At 57.3% G+C, this 19,827-nt stretch overlaps 1 protein-coding gene and 1 long non-coding RNA gene across 22 annotated transcripts in view; one reads left to right on the plus strand and one right to left on the minus strand.

Annotated features, from left to right (window-relative positions):
- Nucleotides 1-2,212, plus strand: part of LOC308178479 (ankyrin repeat and fibronectin type-III domain-containing protein 1-like) — a 194,196-nt gene extending 191,984 nt beyond the window's left edge. For all 21 annotated transcript variants that reach the window (XM_080557169.1, XM_080557188.1, XM_080557187.1 and 18 more), the window contains one exon: nt 982-2,212. In XM_080557169.1, coding sequence (XP_080413295.1) covers nt 982-1,269 — 288 coding nt within the window. In that variant the 3' untranslated portion in view covers nt 1,270-2,212. The remainder of the gene's footprint in view (nt 1-981) is intronic.
- On the minus strand, nt 1,575-13,849 carry LOC308178483. Its single transcript, XR_013939790.1, has 2 exons — nt 8,008-13,849; nt 1,575-7,748 (listed from the first exon to the last, which is right to left on the minus strand). It is a non-coding gene; the product is annotated as an uncharacterized lncRNA (long non-coding RNA).
- Between the last annotated feature and the right edge of the window lie 5,978 nt (nt 13,850-19,827).

The raw sequence follows: 19,827 nt of genomic DNA on the forward strand, positions 1-19,827 counted from the left end.
TGATAGCCAGTTTCTCTTCACCCAGCAGGGATGTTAGAAGCAGAGGGAAATCTGACTCGCAGTATTTATTTTCCATTTGAGAAATTACCATAGATTTCTATGCAACTGAAGTGCAGCCCTGGGTTCCTGGCGGGCTGCCCACGTGGCTTTTGAAGTTGCAAAGCTCGGGACATGCCTGCTTGAAAGCGTTTTACGATGTTCTCCTCGAAGAACCAAGTTCAAAGGAAAGGCTCCTCGGCTGGCGTAAATCAGCTGAGCCCCATGATGATTGTTCGGAGCTGGCAGGATTCACGTGGGCCGAGGGCTTGGACCACCCTGCCGGGGCACTGCCCGCGGCGCTCCGCAGGCCCTCACGGATGTGCCAAAGGAAACCGTCGCCTTGCCCGGCCGAGGACGGATGGCCCGGCCGAGGGCCTTTGAAGTGAAGGATCGGGCTCCTGACGGCCGCTAGCAGCCAGAGCCCGGCGATGCTCGTGCTCTCGTCCTGGCTCGGGATTCAGAGGGCAGTCCCCAGCGAAGCGGTGAGGGAGAACAAGGAGAGCTGGTGGGCAGAGACCCCCAGGTGCTCTCAGAGGGGATTAACTTGAGCGCCGCTTCCCAAGGAGCTCAGCACCAGGGCGGCTGTGGTGCTGGGGGTCTGGGTGCTTCTTGCAAGAGGGGCTTTGACGCCTCTATGCTGGCAGGAGCAGGGCCGAGACCGTGCAGCCCTCGCAAGCTGCAAGCACGGTGCAGTGTGGGCGAGCCGTAGGTGGCAGGCAGGACAGCCACGCTGAGCTGTGAGGATGAGGACGGAGGGTGCAGCCGGGGGGAGAGAGGTGCGGGAGCTGGGCCCCGCCGTGCCGCGTGTCCCCAGGCACCTCGGCGGGGCCGTTCCTGCCCCCGAACAGCTTGCGGAGGGCGGCCGCTGCCGCCACCTCGTGCCGCCCCGTCCTCCTCGTCCCCCCCTCACCGTCCGTCTCTCCCACCTTTGTCTCTCCGCAGCTGCACATCACCAGCCAGACGTCGGCCGGGGAGGTGGTGAAGCTGGTGGTGCTGGAGATGAACGACGTCTCCCGCGGCGTGCTGGGCGGCTCGGCCGCCTTCTGCTACGGCGAGGAGCAGCTGGAGCACTTCGGACTGGTGTTCGCCTCCGAGGAGAGCGAGCGGTGGCTGCCCGATGACTTCCTGCCCCTGTCCCTGCACGCTGCCCGGCCCGAGGGGCGCTTCTACGTCCGCATCAAGGAGACGTCCCCCCTGGTGCTGCAGTTCGGGCCCGCCACCACCGTATGAGAGGAGCGGCGGCGGCGCGGGGCCTCGGCCCTGCAGCAGACAGCGCGTCTCTGATGCTTCCTTCTTCCACAGACACCCTCTCATCAGGCGTCCGCGGGGTGGAATGGGATCATACCGGGCTGTGTGTTACTTGTTTGTGTTGGGGATTTTTGTTTTTTTGTTGTTTTTTTTTTTTTTTTAACCAAAGAGACGTCGAGACTCGGTTTTTCTGACTGCAGAAGATGAGGGTGGAGCGCGGAGACCTCAGAGCTTGGGAGGAATCCTTGCAGGAATGGAATTTTTGAAAGCAAACATTTTTAAGGGGAAAGCGGGGGGGGGGGGGGAGAGAGAGGAAAAATATTACACGAAGGAGCAGCAATACTCTTTTTTTTTTTCTTTCTTTTTCTGAAAATCCTTGTCTGGGATTTAGTGAAGGAAGAGCCACAGAGGATTGCTGGCTAGAGTCGCGGTGTCGATGAGGAGAGGGCATGATGCACAAGGACAGCACTGAGTAGGGTGTTCCTTATCCATCCTCGTTTCACTGTACCTGGAGAAACAGTTCTTGCACATAGTTCTCAGAACAGAACGTGTTTTGTTTTTGTTTTGTTTTGTTTTCTGAAAAAAAAAAAATGTGCTAGAGACACTGGAGTTGTATAGGAGGTGAAGACCCTTTTATTTGTTTTAGAGGCAAAAGGAAGCAACGCCACCAGCCCCCCACTCACATGCACGTGTACGCAGCTGTGCTGACACCACCACTAGAGGTTTGCTATAGGGCATCTGCTGCAGCACACCCAGCACCACCTTGGGATTCCCTTTCCTCCTCGGTTGCTGTTTTGTTCTGGTGATTGTGAGTGGCCTCTCTTGTATGTCCTACAGCATGACACTTTGTTAGCAACTAGGTCTCTTGTTCACAAGGTTATTTTTCTGATCTCCTGTGGTCCATAGTAAAGATGACTGCTGCTGACTGTGTATTGCTCTCTTCCTTCTCGCGGCCTGATGAGCAGGGCCTCTCTCCTTAACCCACGTCCCCCAAATTATCCCTAGCTTCAGTGGCTGGGCCTGCCTTTCCCAGGAGTGGTTAATGGGATGCTCTCGACCCAGCAGAGGTTTGTGTTGGCACACACACGTGTGCAGGAGGAACAGGCAAGTTAAAGGCAGTGATCTGTCACCTTCAGGTGTTGGAAACCTGACGGCTGCAGGGCCCGAGCACCCGCAGATGTGCAGTTACACACACTGCTCCTGTCCTGCAGCCTCCTCCAAGAGACAAGCACGTGGAGAAGAGCATGGAAGGCGGCTGGATCTGCCTTGCAGCTGCCACAAGCGCTTCCAGAGGAGAGGCAGCAAACAAGGACCGGGGCCAGCACCCCTCGCAGGTGAGGTTCCCCTTCTCCAGGCCTCACTGGGTCAGCCGCACAGCACCGGGCCACGCGGTGGGGAGCCAGCATGGGCCCGCGACACCCCACATCAGCCTGGCCGCATGGATCCCCTGGTGGCACCTCCGACTGGGGCAGGAGAGGGCTGGTGGACAACTTCTGGGAGTCACAGGCTGCGCCCAGTGTTAGGGCAGGGCCGTGTCCATCTCATCTTCTCAAGTGCCTCCATGGGCACATCCCAATGTTTTCTTTCCAGGTCCTGAAGCCTTCTATCCTGCCCTTCCCCACGGCCAAGGAGTGGAAGCAGACGCCAGGCGGGCTCTGTGTGTGGCCGTGGGGAGCCCGTGTGGCTGCTGGAACCGGTGTGGAGCCGGGAGCTGTGTGCACAGAGGTCGGTGGTTCCTCTTTTTAAGGTTGTTGCACATGCAGGATGGTCTCTTGCCGTTGAAACATAGCCCTGGGGCTCAGCAGCTCGGGGCGTGAAGGGGCACTGAGGCTCTGGGACAGGTGGGGCAGGAGTTGCTCTGTCACAGCATCATTTCACAGAATCACAGAATCATCTAGGTTGGAAGAGACCTCCAAGATCACCTAGTCCAACCTCTGACCTAACACATTTGACTCGGCATGTTTCCTCTCACTTAGGGCTAGTGGCACTGGTGACAGCAATTTGGCAAAGGGACTTTCCCAGTGGGTGCCAGCCTCACGTCCGTGCTCTCACACGTCCATGGAGGCAGGTTCCCAGAGCACCTGGCCTCAGCCCTGCTTTCTCCTGGTACTGGGAAACAAAGGACCTGGGAGAGGCATCATTGTGCTTGTAGCAATCCCTTTTCCCCAGTATTTTAATGAGAAAAGGAAGCTGGAGTCCAGGAGGAGCCCAGGGGGATTGTGTCTATGCAGACCGGTGTCTCTGGGCGCAGACATCCCCATCCCTGCAGTGCCCATGTCCCCAGCTGCCAACATCCCAGAGCAAACACCACCCTGCCCGTTGGCACAGGCATCCACCTGCGTGCCCCACACCTACCTGAGCCCAAGCAAGAGCCTCCACCACGCACAAACCCTGCGCTGGGGCCATCCAGCCCGGGTGCCACACACGTGTGTGTGTACCTCACGCAGCCAACCCCGAGTCCTGGTGGCTGGAGCATCCCTGAATATCTCATCCATGGGAGGGCAGATGTGAGCAACACTGATTCGGGGAACCGGGAGGAACGACGAGCACGGGGAACTGGGAGAACTCACGAGCAACCCGTTGTGCAAGAACCCAAACCCAGTAGAAACGCTTTGCTTTGGCAGCACTGCTCGTCCCCTGCTGTTAAACCAACAGCAAACCAACTGGTCTGGGGCTTCCCCTCCCCAGCATCAGCAGGGACATGGCAGGGCCCGAGAGCAGCAGCAGGAGCTGCGTTTTCTCCCTGCCCTGGGGGCTGCGGCCGGTCCCCTCGGCGGGGACAGGCGCTCCTCTTCCAGGCACTGGGAGCACCAAAAGATGCCGCTGCAGAACACTGTGTGCTTGGTGAGGGCGTCTTTTGTCTCTGTCGACATAATTTCCATCAGGAGCAGTGTTTAAAAGCAGATCGTTGTGTGACGGCGAGAGGCACACATCGCCTTGTCCCGTTCAGCGACCAGGTCTCCTGCTCGCTCCACCCGGAGGCAGGCCCAGGTCCAGGAGCTGAGCAGGAGAAAACTGGCAGAGTTCCGAGAAGGTTAACGGGACTGTGTGAATTTGTATCGCCAGAAGAGCCACCACTCTGTGGTATTTTGCTCTCATTGTATAGATTCACAGAAGTAAACCTAAGTTGTGACACTGAGTTTCCTCCCCCAAATCAGGAGCTTGTTGGCATCAGTTCTGAAGCATCTGCATTTCTTTTCTCCCATCCAAAGGGAGTTGCTCAAACAAATCCAGCTTTGTGTTTCCCGAGGTTTGGCTCTCTGAGTATGAGACATGTTTTTTTGTTTTGTTTTGTTTTGTTTTTTTGTTTGCTTTTTGTTTATTTTCCCTGGGACACTTCTCTCTTGTATCCCTGCTGTAGAATTTCTTGCCTTGGTTCTGGTTACTGGGGAAAGCTGAGGAGTTACCCTTTCTGTTCAAGCAGCTGCAGTTTCCACAGATGGGAGATGCTCTGAGCCTGCTCCAAGATCTGCTGAAGTCAGTGGAAGCCTTTCTTCCAGCTCCCTCAAACAGGAGGCGAGAAAAGCGCGCGAGAGCCGTGCCAGGCATCCAAAGGAGAGGGGAAGTTCCAGGGTTATTCTGGCACATGCAATTACTAAGTTAATTACTGCTCTATCATCTGTAGGAACTCTGTGCAATTACTGTGTAGTCGCACGGACTGTTTACCCAGGTAGCTTATAAATAGCATCGCCTTGTAATTGAACTGTGGTGTGATCGGATTTATGCCGGGTGAGTCAAGGGGCTGCCGCATGCCCACACTTTCCGTCCCCAGCACGGATGTCCGCTGAGGACGCAGCCACGCCAAGCAAAGCCCTGCTGGCCGTGGCTCACCGTTCCCCAGACAGCCCAGGTTTCTGCGGGAAGCCACACACTGGTGTACTCTGTACGCTGTGGGCAAAGCCACTTCCCATGTGGAACCGGGCTGGACAATGCAGGTTTTAGACCAGGATTGTAATTTCCCAACCACGAGGACACTTGGAAGGGAGGAGATGGGAGTCCTGGTGGCGTTAGCACCATCGGAAAGCCCCGGCTGACTTCAGTGTGTCTAGGATTTCTGGTTCTTCAAACCCACCTAAAGACCGGGCAGCAAACAGATCTTTCCGCCCCGTGAAGACTCCCGGGATGCGGGGAAGTGGTCTGTTCCCAAAGCGACCTGAAAAATAAAACCTCATGAAAACAGGAACCAAAAGCACAAAGGTAAAAAACTCATGAGGAAAACAGTGCTTTATTTGATTTGATTTGATTTTCCATTCAAAAGAAAGAACAAAAAAAAAAACTAAAAGGACTTTTTAGAGAAACTCATTTTCACTTTCAGAAAAAAAATAAAAACAGTTGGGCAGGACAGTGTGAATATTTACAAGTTTGTTCTAACTCAAGAATTTTGGAAGATACCATTTGTTGAAACCAACAATCCTTTATGAACGTTTATATTGTGGCTAAAATGGTGTTTTTAGTGGGAAGAAAAAAGAAAAACCCAACAGATGATGTGTCGTAACAACTTTTTTTCTATGGTTTTCCCTCGAGCCCCAGCTTAATCCGATAGACCAAAAACCACACACTTAGGGCTGAGCGTGCATTTTGCTGACTCAGGCTTCAAAGAGATGCAGGCGTACTTGTCCTGAAGAAGTTTGATTTGGTCTGTGAATTAAGATAGCAGCAGGAGGACAGTTTTGCTCTTCACTGGCTGTGGTTGAGCTGCCGGACCACTTTCCTAGGCTCATCGCAGCACTGCTGGAGCGGAGCATCCTATGGTGAGTGGTGCCGTGCCCGTCCCGCTGCAGCAGGACTGGGGCTGGCTCCAGCATCACGGCAGCGCGGTGGCTCCGCTGCCGAGGCTTGTTTTGCCCTGGCAGTGGTAGATGTGTGTGCTGCTCCCACAGCCGGCCACATCCCTGCTGCCCCCAAGCCCCAAAGCACCGCAGCAGAGAGCAGTGCACAAAGTGCCGCCGCTGCTGCCCACAGTCGCCCATCACCGCGGCATCAGCTGATTCCTGGTGCTCCGTGTTACGGCATCTGGCTTCCGACAGCGCCTTGAAACTGCAAGTTAGATGTGCTAGGTGCTTCAGCCGAGGTCCTGGAAATCTGTCCTGTGTGCTCCCAGCCAGGCAGCCCAGAGGAGGAGGCGAGAGGGGCGAGGTGTCCTGGAAAGGACGAGCAGCGGCTGCTGCGGTTTGCAACTGTGCATCGTGGTGGGGGAGTGTGTGGGGAGATGTTATCTCTTATTCCTGGTCCCGGCACCGCTGTTCCTGCTCCTTCGCGAGCAGCACGCTCCATTCATTTGTCTGTGTTAGGGCGAAATGCAGCCCTGCCTCCTGCTGCGCCGCTCATCGATGCAAAGCTCGGCAGGTCACGGCTGGAGGCTCTCCTACAGCAGCATGGCTTAGATGAGGGTAATGCTTTTGTGTGTGCTGCGGTTCCATGCTGCCCACACAATTTGCCCTGTAATGACACCAGTGAGCTGAAGCCAGGTGCTGAAGCCTCCAGAATTTACCTTGAGGGATCCAGGAAATGACCAATTAATTGCTGGTCCTGGCATCTTTGAAGACAAATTTCCTCGGGTGGCATCAGGCAGAGCAGCCACGAACGCCGCATGCATTTGGGCACAGGAATGAGATGGAGAACTGTGCTCTTGTGCCCCACAGGCAGCATCGGTGGGTGCCACACAGATGTGGGCAATACCACGCAGCATCTCCGGGTCCCCAGAGCCCACCACGCACAGCCAGGAAGGAGCCGAGGGCTGGGGACCAGCAGCTTGCAGCAGCTGGTGGCAAGCACAGCCATGGCAAGCATCTCCAGAGAAGCACCAGCAGGATGAAGCAGCAGGTCCCTCACTGCTTGGGATGTGGGGATGGCAGCTGGGATGCCAGTGGGTCAGGGTCCCTGGAAGCCCACAGAGAAGTAAAAGCGTAAAATAGAGGCAGAGAATGTGTTGGAGAGCCTCTAGGAAACATCCGTCTGGACAATTTTGTGGTCTTGTTTTCTTCCAGATGACTTTCCCAGCCCTCGTGCTTTGCTAGGTTAACTCCAGTTCAAGTCTCGACAGCTCAACTGGAGAGGTGCCCTGGGCACCAGCAGCACCAGAGAGGTGGCCTGAGCAGGCTGCTGGGCCAGGGGGGCTCTCAGCAAGCACACATGCAGCAGCTCTGTTGTCATGCACCATGGTTAGGTCTTGTTTTCTGGTCCAAGCTGCGATGGGGAGCCAAGGGAAGACACTCACTCCCTCCATTCTCAGCTATCTCCCATTCCATGTGTAGCTGGTAGAGGACAAGCCAAGCCCTTTTTTAATTTGTCACCAATTGTGGGTGACTTCACAGAGCCGGGCTCTGTTGCGCCGTCATGCTCTGGCTGGAAGCAGCTTTGATCTGGGTGTTTAATGAAGACGTTAATTGATAGCACGTGGGGAGGAATTTGAGCTGCTCAGAGCTGTCTCCCAGCCCCTCAGATCCCAGAGCCATCATCCCCTTCAAAACAAAACAGAAGAGTTATTACAAAACAAATCATGTTTGTATAGGCGCTTAAAAAAAAAAAAATAGAAAAAAAAGCCCTCTCCAGCTCTGTTCAGCTCATATTACTGGCAGTGCTGAGCTCAAGACACCATGTGCACCATCGAACGCCTTCAGCAAATTAAACCAGCGTCGATGCAAGGAGAAAGAAGGTGCTGCTGTCCCCAGATCCCATCCTGACCGAGGCAGGACGAGGCTGTGGCAGGTCATGCTCCACCTGGCCAGGTGCCCACCACCCTGCTCCGCTCCTGGCAGCGCGCTTCCTCCACCGACGGGGTGCTCCGGCCGAGGATCCCGCAGCCCCGGCGCTTCGGGGAGCTGGAGGCGTTTCAGCGCTCAGCTCCACACGTTCTGGCAGCCATGGCTTGCTGCAGACACTGTCCTTCCCTGCCCAGACGTGCGCTAACTGCAGGCAGCGCCAGGCCCTGCTTAGCTGGAGCGCTCGTCCTTCCGGACACGCATGTTTCTCCCAGCCCACGGCGCATCCAGCTCTGGTCGCTGCTGGCGGAGGTCCTCTTCCCAACTGGTCCATGGGTTGCCTCGTGGCAGCCAAACGTGACCTTGCTTCCTGCCTTTGTGATCTCGCGTAGAAGATGCTTCTGTTCCTTGCCTTGTCTAAGGTACCTGAGCCCCGCTCGCCAGCGGGCTCGGGAGGACGCAGCGTTTTGAGACCTCTCCCCCTCTGTCAGATCGGATCGGAATTGGCTGGTGGACTCAGAAGTTATTAGGAACAGACACCCCCAGACAATGTGATTGCACAAGCTTCATTTCCTTAGAAAACCAGGCCAGCAGAGCAGGAGCCTGTCAGTAAACATGTTGATTCCAGGGGCTCTTCTGCGCCGCGCAGGAAGAAGCGCGGCGCTGGCGCCCAGCCCGCACCTCTGAGCGCTGCCTTGTGCAGGGACGCCCGGACACGGCGTGTCTGTCGCAGCGGCGGGCACGTTCCAGCCGGGGGTCACATTGCCCGTGGCTCTTGGCAGTCCCCAACAGCCCGGGTCGTCCCAAGGCAGGCAGGGGAGATGTGGGGAGAGCTGCTGGTAGCACCCATGGCACGGTGTGCAGGGAGACACCGGCGGGCTTGGGCTCGGTTCTGCTTGGCTGACATGTGAGGACTTCCCCGTGTCCAGAGGCGGGCTGAGGCAGGGCATCGTGGTAACATGCACCCAGAGCCCTCCACCTTGCACACACAGAAAGGTGCGGGAGGAAGAGCTCCCCGTGGTCCCGCAGCCCGGCCGCTCCACTCTCCAGCCTGCCTTCCACTTAGCACTAGGAGCCTTGGGGATTTTCTCCCCTTCCCTCGTGGAGACGCTTAGCCCCACGCTTCCCGGCCCCTGGAGCTGTGGCCTCCCCTCTGCCGGGCTGGAGGACAATCTCTTGCAACACTGGAATGCTCTGAAGTCATTACCTCCCTCTCTAGAAATTTTTGGGGTCAGAGGACATGAGTCTCAGTATCGTCCAACAACGTCAATGAAGCTCCGTTGATTTACACCAGCTGAGGATCAAACCCCTCCCTTTCCTCTCCCATATTTAAGATATTTTCCAGACTTCAGACGCATTCAGAGGAGGGAGTTGATGGCTCTTGGGTTGTTGAAGAGATTCCAGCTTTGGTCCCGGCCTGGAGTAGCATGCCTATGGTGGCTACCCTCACTGCGCCTCGCCGGGGAAATGCCGCGCTCCCACACTTTGCTGGCTGCCTTGCTGGCAGGCTGACCAGGGCAGGCACCAGCGAGGCCACACACACTCTGGAGACACGGCTCCATCACCATTTCTCTCATGGCCAGCTCGAGGAGGTTCCTGCATGCACCAGTGCTGCTCTGCAGCGAGCCGTGAACCCCACCTGAGTTCTTCGCTCCTCCAGCCACAGCAAGACCCAGCTCACCAAAGTCCTGTAGGATCCCTGTAGGATCACCCTGTCCCTCCTGACGCCCTTGCCCAGCAGGGAACCACTGCCATGTAGCCCCACAGAGAGAGTGCCAGGAAGGCTCGGGAGGTTTCCAGCCCCCCGCCAAGCTGCAGGTCCAGCCCCAGCCCAGGGCCAGCACCTGCAGCCTCCGTGCAGCACTGCTGAGCTCAGGATGTGGCCCGAGGAGCATCCCCAGCCTGACACAGCCAGCCACCTGGACCGCAGCGCCTGCCTCGCCGCAAGACAAAAGGCACCCGAGAGCATTAAGGGTTCGATGCGCAGCAGTGAAAGTTTCCTCTGAGCCCAGTGTTTTGGTCTGGGCAGCTGGGCCAATGTTGAGGGGAAGCACAGTTAATATTGCTGATAGCTGGATCCAATTTATAAGGCGCTCAGCAGAGACAATCATCAGGGAAGGAGACAAATAATCTTCAGGCAATTAAATTTAATTGTTCCATCTGAAGATTATTTATCTCCTTGCCTGATGAATGTCTCCTCGAAGCGCCTAATAAATTGGATCCAGCTATCACTGATAGTGGCTGCTTTTCCCTGGCAGCGGGGAAGGGTGTGGAGAGCAGAGCAGCGCTCGGCTCTGTGTGTTGCTTAAGATCTGTCACCTCAAAACATCTTTTTAGCAGACTTGAAAGTGTCCGCAGGCTTTATCAGCACACTGCCTTTGTGCAGAGAGCTTGGCTGTCCTGGGCTGGAGCGTGCAAAAGCTCCTGGACAAGGCGCTGGGTGGAACGGGTTGGGTTATAATGTCATGCACCAGTGAAGATTTGGAAACAGCCCTGTCTGTGTCTCCACTTCATTATCATTCGGTCTGGCTGCTCATAAAGAAACCTTCGAGGAACCTCCGGCTCGCTGCCCCTGCCAGCCTGCACTTGGGTGTGAAGCGCTGGGCTCAGAGCTGGGCACAAATGCTCTCTGCGACACGCTCCCTTCCCACCGCAGGTACTTCGTTTGCCCCTGCAGCCACCCCTTGTCCTGTCTTTGGGTATTTGCAGCACACTTAGAGACGTGCCTGCACCTCTCGGAGGGCCCCACACACGGCAAAGTAAGGTCACCCACGTAAATAAAAAAGCGAAGAAAGCCGTGAAAAGCAGTGCAACCAGGAGGTCTCGGGAAGAGGGAAGAGTGAGGGGCACATGGAGGTACGTGTTTCCCTCCGGACAGCTGAATTCCAGGGGGAAGGCCACAAAAACTTCCTCTGCGGTCACATCACCACCTGGAGAGCTGCTGTGGCTGCGCAGGCATCCCGGCACCCTCACCACCAGGGCACTTGGCCCGCAAGTGCCCTGCCCTCCGCCCGGCCCTGCCAGAGCCCATCACGGGCTCAGGACCAAAGCAGGCACCGTGGGAGTCTGTGGGTGTTCTGCAGGCTTGGGTGGCTTTCTGCAACCAGGTCTCTATTCACCATCCAATGGTTGAATAGTTCAGTAGTATTTAATTACTATACAATAACTGTCCCATTGAATTTGATGGAAGACATCATTTTGGAATGCTATTTACAGTGCAAGTTTTCTTACAGAAATCCATGTGTCGGAGCTTTCACCATTACTATAGACTTTAAAATAGGCAGATGTGCCTTTCATGGCCAACTGCATGTTTTGTTAATGGACTAGGACTATCAGATGTGTTGTAAATCACAGGACTTAGCCACCAGTCTGGTGCTTTTCCCCCTCAGAGACCCAGGGCAAGTGAGGAGAGCTCAGCTGCCTGGAGGGCTCCAACAACCGCCGGGCGAGTGCTCCCATCCCTGCGGCAGCAGCGGGTTTTCCTGATCGTTCCTGGTGCTGTGTGCCCTATGCCAGCACTGCGCCTGCTCCTAACCACCTCAGCTCCCCTTCACCCTCTCTGGAGCAGTGCAGGCAGCTGGCACGTGTGAATCTTCAGTTTCGTGTGTAGATGATGCAGTTCGCATGGGCTGCGCCGGTCCCGCAGTTCCCCCTTCTGCCCCCTGTTCCTCATGGTCCATCTAACAGCACGGTTTATCCAACACCTCTCCTCCCTGCCCTCTAAGGCTGAGGGCAGGAGCAGCATACCTGGAGCCCCTTCAGCAGAGCCTCATTCCCCACATCCCTTCCTCACACAAGCCCTCACCCTGCCCCAGTGCATTTTGCATTTTGCCCAAGCCCGCAGAGCAGCGTCTTGGTCCGTTCGATATTCACTGACAGCTTCAGCCATTCTCGCGGGACTGAAAATCCTGCATGGGCGATCGCACCATCGGAAACAACCAGGAGAGGAGGGGAGGGACGTGCCAGAAGGAAAGCCAGCAGCGGGCTGAAGGTTTTGTTGGAAAGCATCTGGCAGGGCTGCGCTGCCCACAGTCGGAGCCCGCCCAGTCTGCTCCGCGCATCCTTCGGTGCTCACGGGGACCCGTCCCGTGCCAGTGCCAGTACTGTGCCTGGGGACATCCCCGCTGGAGCCGCAGCCCAGCACTGCCACGCTCCCATTCAGACCAGGCTGTGGCAGGAGAAGTGGAGCAGGGCCCCCCAGGGAGTGCCAGCGCTGCTCCCCGCCAGCCAGCAAGGTCGCTGCCGAGGCGCTCGTGGAGCACTCTGCCCCATGCCTGCAGATGCGCCTGGCAGGTTTTGTGCCTGGCTGGTGACAGAAATACCCGGTTGCTGCTAACAGGGAGCACAGCCAGTGAGCAGGCTTGCTAAAGAGGGGTTTCGAGCAGCCTTGATGCTGCCTGGGCTGCAGGCCAGGGGCAGGGATGATTTAAATGTTGCAGAAGGGGAAGAGGAAGAGGCTGCCTCGTGCCATCCATTTCGGAGGGTGCCCGTGGCGAGGGCAGGGTAGGCACCGCGCTGCATGGCCGGGTGTAGGGCGATGCTGCCTGCCGTGCTGCCTCCAGGGCTGCTGAAGGACGGCGGCACGCTCAGGGCTGCGCCTGCAAGAGGCCTGGAGACCTCCTGCTGCAAGGGAGGGCTTCTCCGCGACCAGCTTCACAGAGGTGTGAAGCACCAGCCTTTGGGCAGGCAGCAGCTGTCGTCTGCCTGCTCCCCAGAAGCATTAATGCACGGGAAAAGGAACAGACGAAGAAGGGGAAGAGGCAGATGAGTGAACGTTGGCTGTTGGAAAATGCTCAAGGATCTGGAGCAGCCCATGGGCACAGGGAGACAGTGCAATTGCAGTCAAGAAGAAGCAAGGGGAAGAAGCACGGAGTTGTGCATGACCATCTCTGCTCCGTGCATCTGTAATGATAGCACTGGACGTGAGCGCAATGCTAAAATCCTAGATCTGTGCGTAATACTCCACTGGGGACAGATGTCCTCTCTTGTTTTGTACACTGTAAATGCAATATTGGTCTCAAACCCAAATGATTCCCCCCATCCAGCACTGTCCCCCCTCCCATCAGCTGCAAATGGCACAGATGGCTGGAAAAAGAGAATAGCTATTTTAAAAAAAAAAAAAAATCCCCAACCCTGTTATTTCTGCATTTTTTCTGTGTGAGGACACTTCCTTCCTTCCAGGAGAAATCAATCCAGAACCAAAGTGTTAACCGCTTCCCAGCCGCCACCTCCATGCGAGGTGACTCTGCGCTGGGCCCCGGTGAGCATCCCGCCTCAGAGGGCACCTGGGCTGCCCCTCCCGGCTCCACCACCATGGAGCTGCCCAGCTCCGCTGTGAGGGGCATGGAGGGGAGCAGGACGTGGGTGAAGCCATGGCTCTTCTCTGGAGGGCAGCATGGGTAGCGGGAGATGCTGCTGGAGACGGTTCTGGCTGCGCAGAGCGGGAGCACGGAGGAGCTCATCCTGCCTTGCGCACAGCTGGCAGATCTGGAGCAGGATGTGTCCTCAGCAGGGGCAGCCAGAGGGGCTCAGAGGGGCTGGGTACATCTGCCGGTGGACCCCAGCCCCTGGGAGTGCCATGCACAGGCAGCACGTGTCTCCTGGCACTGCATTGCCTGCTCCTGCATGGCACCGCACACGCATCCCCTGCCCCCCAGCTCCGCAGCCCCAGCAGGGGCTGCAGGGTCCTTGCAGAGACATCTCAGTGCTTTAGATGGGGAGGGGGTTGCAGAGCTGATGTGAGTGCTTAGGAAAACCTCTCGGTGCTTTATTTAGGCAGTTTGCTGACCTTGAGCCAGTCCCTCCATCCATGCCCTGAGCTATTCCGGCCCTCTAATAGATGCCAAATGGGACCGACAGCTCCCCTGCCCCCCCACCCCCCACCTGGGAAATAGCCACCCCCAAGGTGCTGCCGTCTCCTTGCCTCCAAAAGCCATATTTCCATGTGGCATGAGAGGTACAGGAGGGGCCAGCAACCCAGGCTCTCCTTCAGGACCTGGTCCGGAGGAGGGCAAGGAGATGGGACTGCTCAGGAGCTCTGCGGGAGTCTGACACTTGGCCATTCCGGCGGGGGGATGCAGAAGGGACGCAGAGGGAGAGATGAACTACGGAAAAATGCGTAAGCATTTCCTAAATGCACAGGAGAGTGTGAAGGGGGACCCGGAGCAGAAAGCTTGCTTGCTGTCTGACATGGGCAGGATGGGGAGGGGAGGCTCCAGCCAAGCTGCATCAAACCCAGACCAAAATAAGGCATTTGCACACCTCCATTTAGGGACCAGCCACGAAACCAACTACTCCCCAGGCACTGATCCCCGTCTTGTGGTGTGGGGAGGCAGCGGGGATCCACAAGGGATCCTGGAGCTGAATGGAACTGGCAGGAGGCTCACAGCCCTTGGGTCCCCCTCGGAGCGCAGTGGGGTCCCTCAGCACCCGAATGATGAGCAGTTTGTGCCACGCTGAGCACGGGGGCTGCTACCCTGAGGTGCCCGGTGCCAAACCCCCAGTGTGTGGGGACAGACAGGGTGTCAAGGAGGGTTACTCCGGGCTGTAGGGACCAGGGGGCCAGGAGGAGTGGGCGGGGGGGGGGGGGGGGGGGGGCTGTGGGATTTGGGCCAAGCTGGGGTGCAGGGCCAAGGGGCAGGGCTGGGGGGTCAGGAGCGGGACCTGCTGGGGGCTGGGAGGGGGGACACAGACCGAGGTGCACTCGGGGGCTTTGTGTGCACAGCCCGCACAACAGCTGCCGGCAGTATGGTTGGCTCCAAAGCTGGTGTTGACAGTCCTTCACTTTTATGGGAACTAAATTTACCCAGACACACGCAAAATCAAAAAAAAAAAAAAAGGGGGAAAGAAAAAGATGGGGGGTTGGAATTAAAATAAATTGCAGCAGCTCTAGCATCTGCTCCTTTGTGGTGCAGTCTGGGTTACGGAGAGGGGAGGAGAAGTCCCCGAAAGGGAGTAGCACTGGTGTTTACTGCGGCCCCGAAACATCCCCGGTTTGCCAGCCGAGTGTGTTTCCACCGTGTTGCCTCAGGAATGCCTGACATCCAGGATGCCAAAGAAATGTACCCTCTCGGTGGAAAATGAAAGCCCAACCGTTTTCCATGGGTTGGTCACCGGGTGTGTTTGCTAACGTACAGGGGCAATAATGCGCGGCGTTGTCGAAGGAGAGGAGATGTGCCGGGAGCACCGAGGCTGCGATGGGAGGAGGGTGTAACTGCTGGGCTCTCACCTCCTCCATTTTAGGCTGACCTAAGGATCCTGTTTGAAAGTCTGGTTAATTTTTTATTTTCTCTCTCCCCCTGTTCCCCCAGAACTGATGCCGCTCGTTGTCCCTTGCGTTTCGGTGAGCTGCCTCCTGCAGGCACAGCGCGGCGGACCCGAAACACGGGCACAAGGCAGGGCCAGCCGCTGGGTTGGCACCGAGATTTTGGCATCAAGCTTCCAAGGGACTCTTTTACCGGAGGGGACTCTGTTATATATGTGCTACCATTTTAAAATATGACAATGCCAGGTGGGCACCTCTACTCACATGGGGGGCTCCGGCAGCGCGCCTGCCCCCGGCGTGCCGTGCCTGCTGGCATTGCCCGGCCGCTATCCCCAGCGCGTGCACAGACGGTCAGAGGATGAAAACACATCTTTATTTTTAAATATCGCCACCACTTTCATGGCCATTTAACACTGTAAACAAACTTTGCAGCCACGGTTTACAGAGGGCCGGCTCGGCGGTGGTGTTTATCTGCCAGCCCCCCGGCAGCTGCAGATGCAGGCTGTTCCCGGGGCTGTTTGATTAAACCGGTGCCCAAACAGAGGAGAGGAGGAAAAAGTCGGGATGGTTTCATGTGTGGCTGGAGCGGAAGGCAAACAGGGCGAGTGGGCACAGCTCTCAGAAGTTCTGGAGAGCTCTATTTTTAGCTGCCTGCTGTCTGATTTTTCCAGATGACAAGTGCTCCACTCCTTCAAAAAATTGAATTATTCTCAGGCTCTTTTGGTTTTATCCCTAATTCTTAAATTAAAAGAAAGATGCTGAAAACAATTAGTCACTTTTAAAAACTGTAGCCAACAGTTTCTTTTGCTTCCCTCAGCTGTGATGTGACCGGGGCCAGCAGTTATGCTCGGGGCGGAGGTGGGAAACCAGGGCGACTGGCACTGATTCGGCGTTTAGTGGGTGTGTAAAATGAGTGAAAATTACACCAATGTGGCAGCTATTCTCCAAGGACCAGAGGCAGCTCTGGCATGAGCTGTGAGGTCAGCGGGAACCGCTCCTGCCCGGCTGGGGACGCATCCTGTGGTGCTGCAGCGCATGCTGGAGTGAAGGATGGGAGCTGCTCCACTCCATCCCTTGCTTCTCCTGCTCTGGGCGCTGATCTGGCACGTCCAGGGGGCTACTCCCCGCTCCTCTGACCAGCTTTCCCATGCAGTGCAGCTCATCTCACTTGTTCACGTCACCCACATGTCTGGCATGGGCTCTCCCCCGGGATTCGCATGTGTTTTGTTCCAGCAGTAGGCAGCTGGAAGGGGCCCAGTGGCCCGGGTGATGCGTCCGGTGCATATACTGTATGCATGCAGACACTGTATATAGGTCATGAAGTTGTCCTGCAGTATGTGTATATAGGTATATATATATTTATGTATAAATGAGTCCATTTCATTTTTGCTTTGCAAGGAGCTGAAAGCTGCTTGCATACAGGGCTAGGGCAGCTCTACTGCCGGTGCACGTGGCTCCATGCTGGCTCCTTTCCGCCCAACACCCAGCTCCCGGAGCCATGCAGTGCCACAGGAGATTCAGTTTTTGCTTGGCCACCTCACAGGCTTCGCAGAGAAAAGCACGCCCAGGAACGCAGAGAACCCAGATGTGCTTAATTCCTTTCTGTGGTGGGACCGCTGGCTCTGGGTGGCTGAGCACCTTGCGAAGCACCGCCAGCTGCGGACCTGGAGTGACCCCACGGAGCCTCGCGCAGTGTCAGGTCCCCGAGCATCCCCTGCCACGAAAAAGCTGCAGCCCCTGGGAGGTTGCCCTGCCCGTGGCCCAAACCCAGGGAGATCTGGGCTGCCGAGGGCGTCGGGAAGTGGCATCCCCATCCCTCTGCACGCCGGCGACGTGCAGGGGCCGCAGCCCTCCCGTCTGTTCGGGGCCACCCGCTGCCGGGCTGGGGGGCACGCAGCCCGCGGGCAGCAGGCACGCTCCCGCGCGGGACTTCAAAGCAGGGCCCTTTGTGTGCGTGTGCGTTTGCTGCCCTCTGCTCAGTGCGGCCGCTCTGATAGATGTGACATCACCTAGAGACAACGCAGAGGGACCGGACCCCGCCATTGTCCTCTGCGCTGGGAGGCGATGTCCGTCTCCTAGGAGGTGGGAGCCGGGGCTCGCAGGCATGCTTTCATCTCCCTGACCTGCCCCGCTGCTGGGAGGGCGCTTCCCAAGGCACCGGCCTGGGGAGAGGCTTCCCCACAGCACAGCAGAAGGGACACGAGTGAGAGACAGACACGCTCACAATGTTTAAAGACATCATTAAACACCCCCCCCCGCCCCCGGCACCCCCATGCCGAAAGCCAGCACTTGCCAGCTACACCCATCTGCTGCTTTTCATTAACGAGAGCCCGCTCCGTCCCGAGGCGTGTGTGCGTGTGCGCGCGTGTGCGTGCGTGTGTGCTCCGTGCCCCCGCAGCACCAGGGAGAGGGAGCAAAGCAAGCACCCTGCAGAAAGCGGCCCTGCACCTCCACAGCCCCCCGAGGTCTGGCGGGCAGGGGGAGGAGGACTCTGCCTGGGCAGGTGATGGAGGAAGGCTGAAGAACTTCATCCTTTCTGCAAGCACCAACATTTTGTAGCTGCTCTTTTCGTTGCTTCATGGGGACAACCCCCAACGTCCCTTTGCTGCAGCAGGACCGAAGAGAGAGGGCAGTGAGGGGTCGATCCCCACCATCCTGGCCCCTTTGTCATGTGCCATGAGGGAAATCCCCCTAGTCTGCCCATGGAGAAGTTCCCCTCATCTTCTGCCTGCAGGTATTGGACAGAAAGAAGCCCCGTCACATCCCTGCTGGTGGGGGGCACCAGGGCTGCCCCTTTGCAATGGGCTCCCCTGCAAGGATGCCATCTGCAGGGGACACAGAGCAAGCAGGACACCGGGTGGGCTGGGGTCCGGGCTGGGGGGGTCTCTGAGCAGGCAGTGGAGCTAGGGCTGGGCAAGCACCAAGCACTGCGTCCCGTAAAATGGGTGCATGCAAGGGGCAGGTGGAAAGGCAGAGAGAAAAGGACAGAGGCTTGAAATCTCCAAGGCAAAGGGATTCTTGGTCCTGCCATGGCTATCTTGGACCATCCTTGAAGACCTGCTGTTGCTGCTGCTGCTGGTGCCCTTCCCCGCTCCTCTCTGTACGGGAAGATGGGGTCTGGGCTTGGTGCTCTGCAAGCTGAAGGTCTCCTTGGTTCTTGCCGTAAACATACGATGCTCTCAGCATCCCAGTGGGCTTGCTGTCTCCAGACCGTCTCCAGAGAGCATCAGGCCTGAGCCGAGGAGATCTCTCTGCCCTTCCAGCCCGGGGTGTTGCGCATCTCAGCACCATGCTCTTCCAGGCACAGGATGGCAGAAGCGGCAGTGCCGGAGGAGCAGGGCAGGGCAGCAGGAGCCGAGGTGCTCTCATGGCCAAGCTCTGCCCTGGATGCAGCTGCCCCAGCAAGCCCAGGCTGCCCTGGAGCGGAGCAGGGGTTAGTGGCTCCCTGGTCCCCCTCGTTGCACCTCCGGGACCACCACCACGGCTCGCGAGGGGTGGCCGGAGCCCTGGCTGAGCTCACACCTCGTCGAGGCATTTTGCACCTTGTCCCGACTGGGCAGCCCCTGCAGCACCCTTCTGTGCTGGAGGGCAGAGAGCTTAGGGGATAGAGCCATCAGGGCCAAGCCTGCATTTACAGACCAAGACAAAGTCAATCCCCATTATTTGCTGTTGGGATTAGCTAGTAGGGGAAGCTCTTCTCGGAGAGGACTGGACTTAATTATCAGCACATCGTTAGCTAGCAAGGAATCTCCTAAGCCGGGAAGCTCTGAGCCGATGCCATCAGTCACTTCTAACAAGGTGGGCTGCAGTTTACCCAGAAGATTTGCAGTCCCTGATGGGCCGTGCAATTCACTGTGGCATGAAGGAACCTAGCAATTGCTGCTATGTAATGCCGCGGACATCTGGCAAGGCACAGAGGGCCAGTGCCTGGATGTGGCACTGGAGAGGCAGAGTGAAGAGGAAGGTGAGCCAGGCGCAGCGTGCACACCAGCTCGAGCACACCCAGTGTGACCGCTCACGTCCAGCCTGTCCCCGCTGCTGGATGGGAAGTGATAACAGGACTTTGCACTGGTGGCCTCAGCCTGCGGGCTGCATGCTCCAGGATGGGCCAGCAGGCAGCCCACGTGTGCTGCTGTCCCTTACGGCATGGCAGGGGGCCCGGCAGCTCCCAGCCATGCTGCCCTCCTGCCCCCATCCCCTCTGACTCAGCTCCGTCCAAACGCTCACGGGATGGGTTTGCTCCAGGGTGTGAGCACGTGGGACTTGGCCAAGTGGCTCCATCCACATGGGTAAAACTGAGCCGGGAGCAGGGGCTTTTTATGAGTTTTTTTTTTATGATGAAGGAAGCTTTGTGGTACAAAGTGCTGTGTGTCCGTCACAGGGGGAAATGCTCGGTTATGAAGCCATGTTCGAGTAGTGGAGGACACAAGAAGAAGCCTGAGTGAGATGGCTTAGGGCTGGACTCTGCTGGTAAAGGGTATGTGAAGGCTTCCAGCCCAATATTCCACAGCAGCAACAAGCAAAGTCTGGAGCAGGACAGATGTGAGCCTCACTGGCCGGGACAAGCTCACCTGG

This window comes from Anser brachyrhynchus (genome assembly GCF_964034855.1).
Source record: "Anser brachyrhynchus genome assembly, chromosome: 15".
NCBI classification, from domain to species: domain Eukaryota; kingdom Metazoa; phylum Chordata; class Aves; order Anseriformes; family Anatidae; genus Anser; species Anser brachyrhynchus.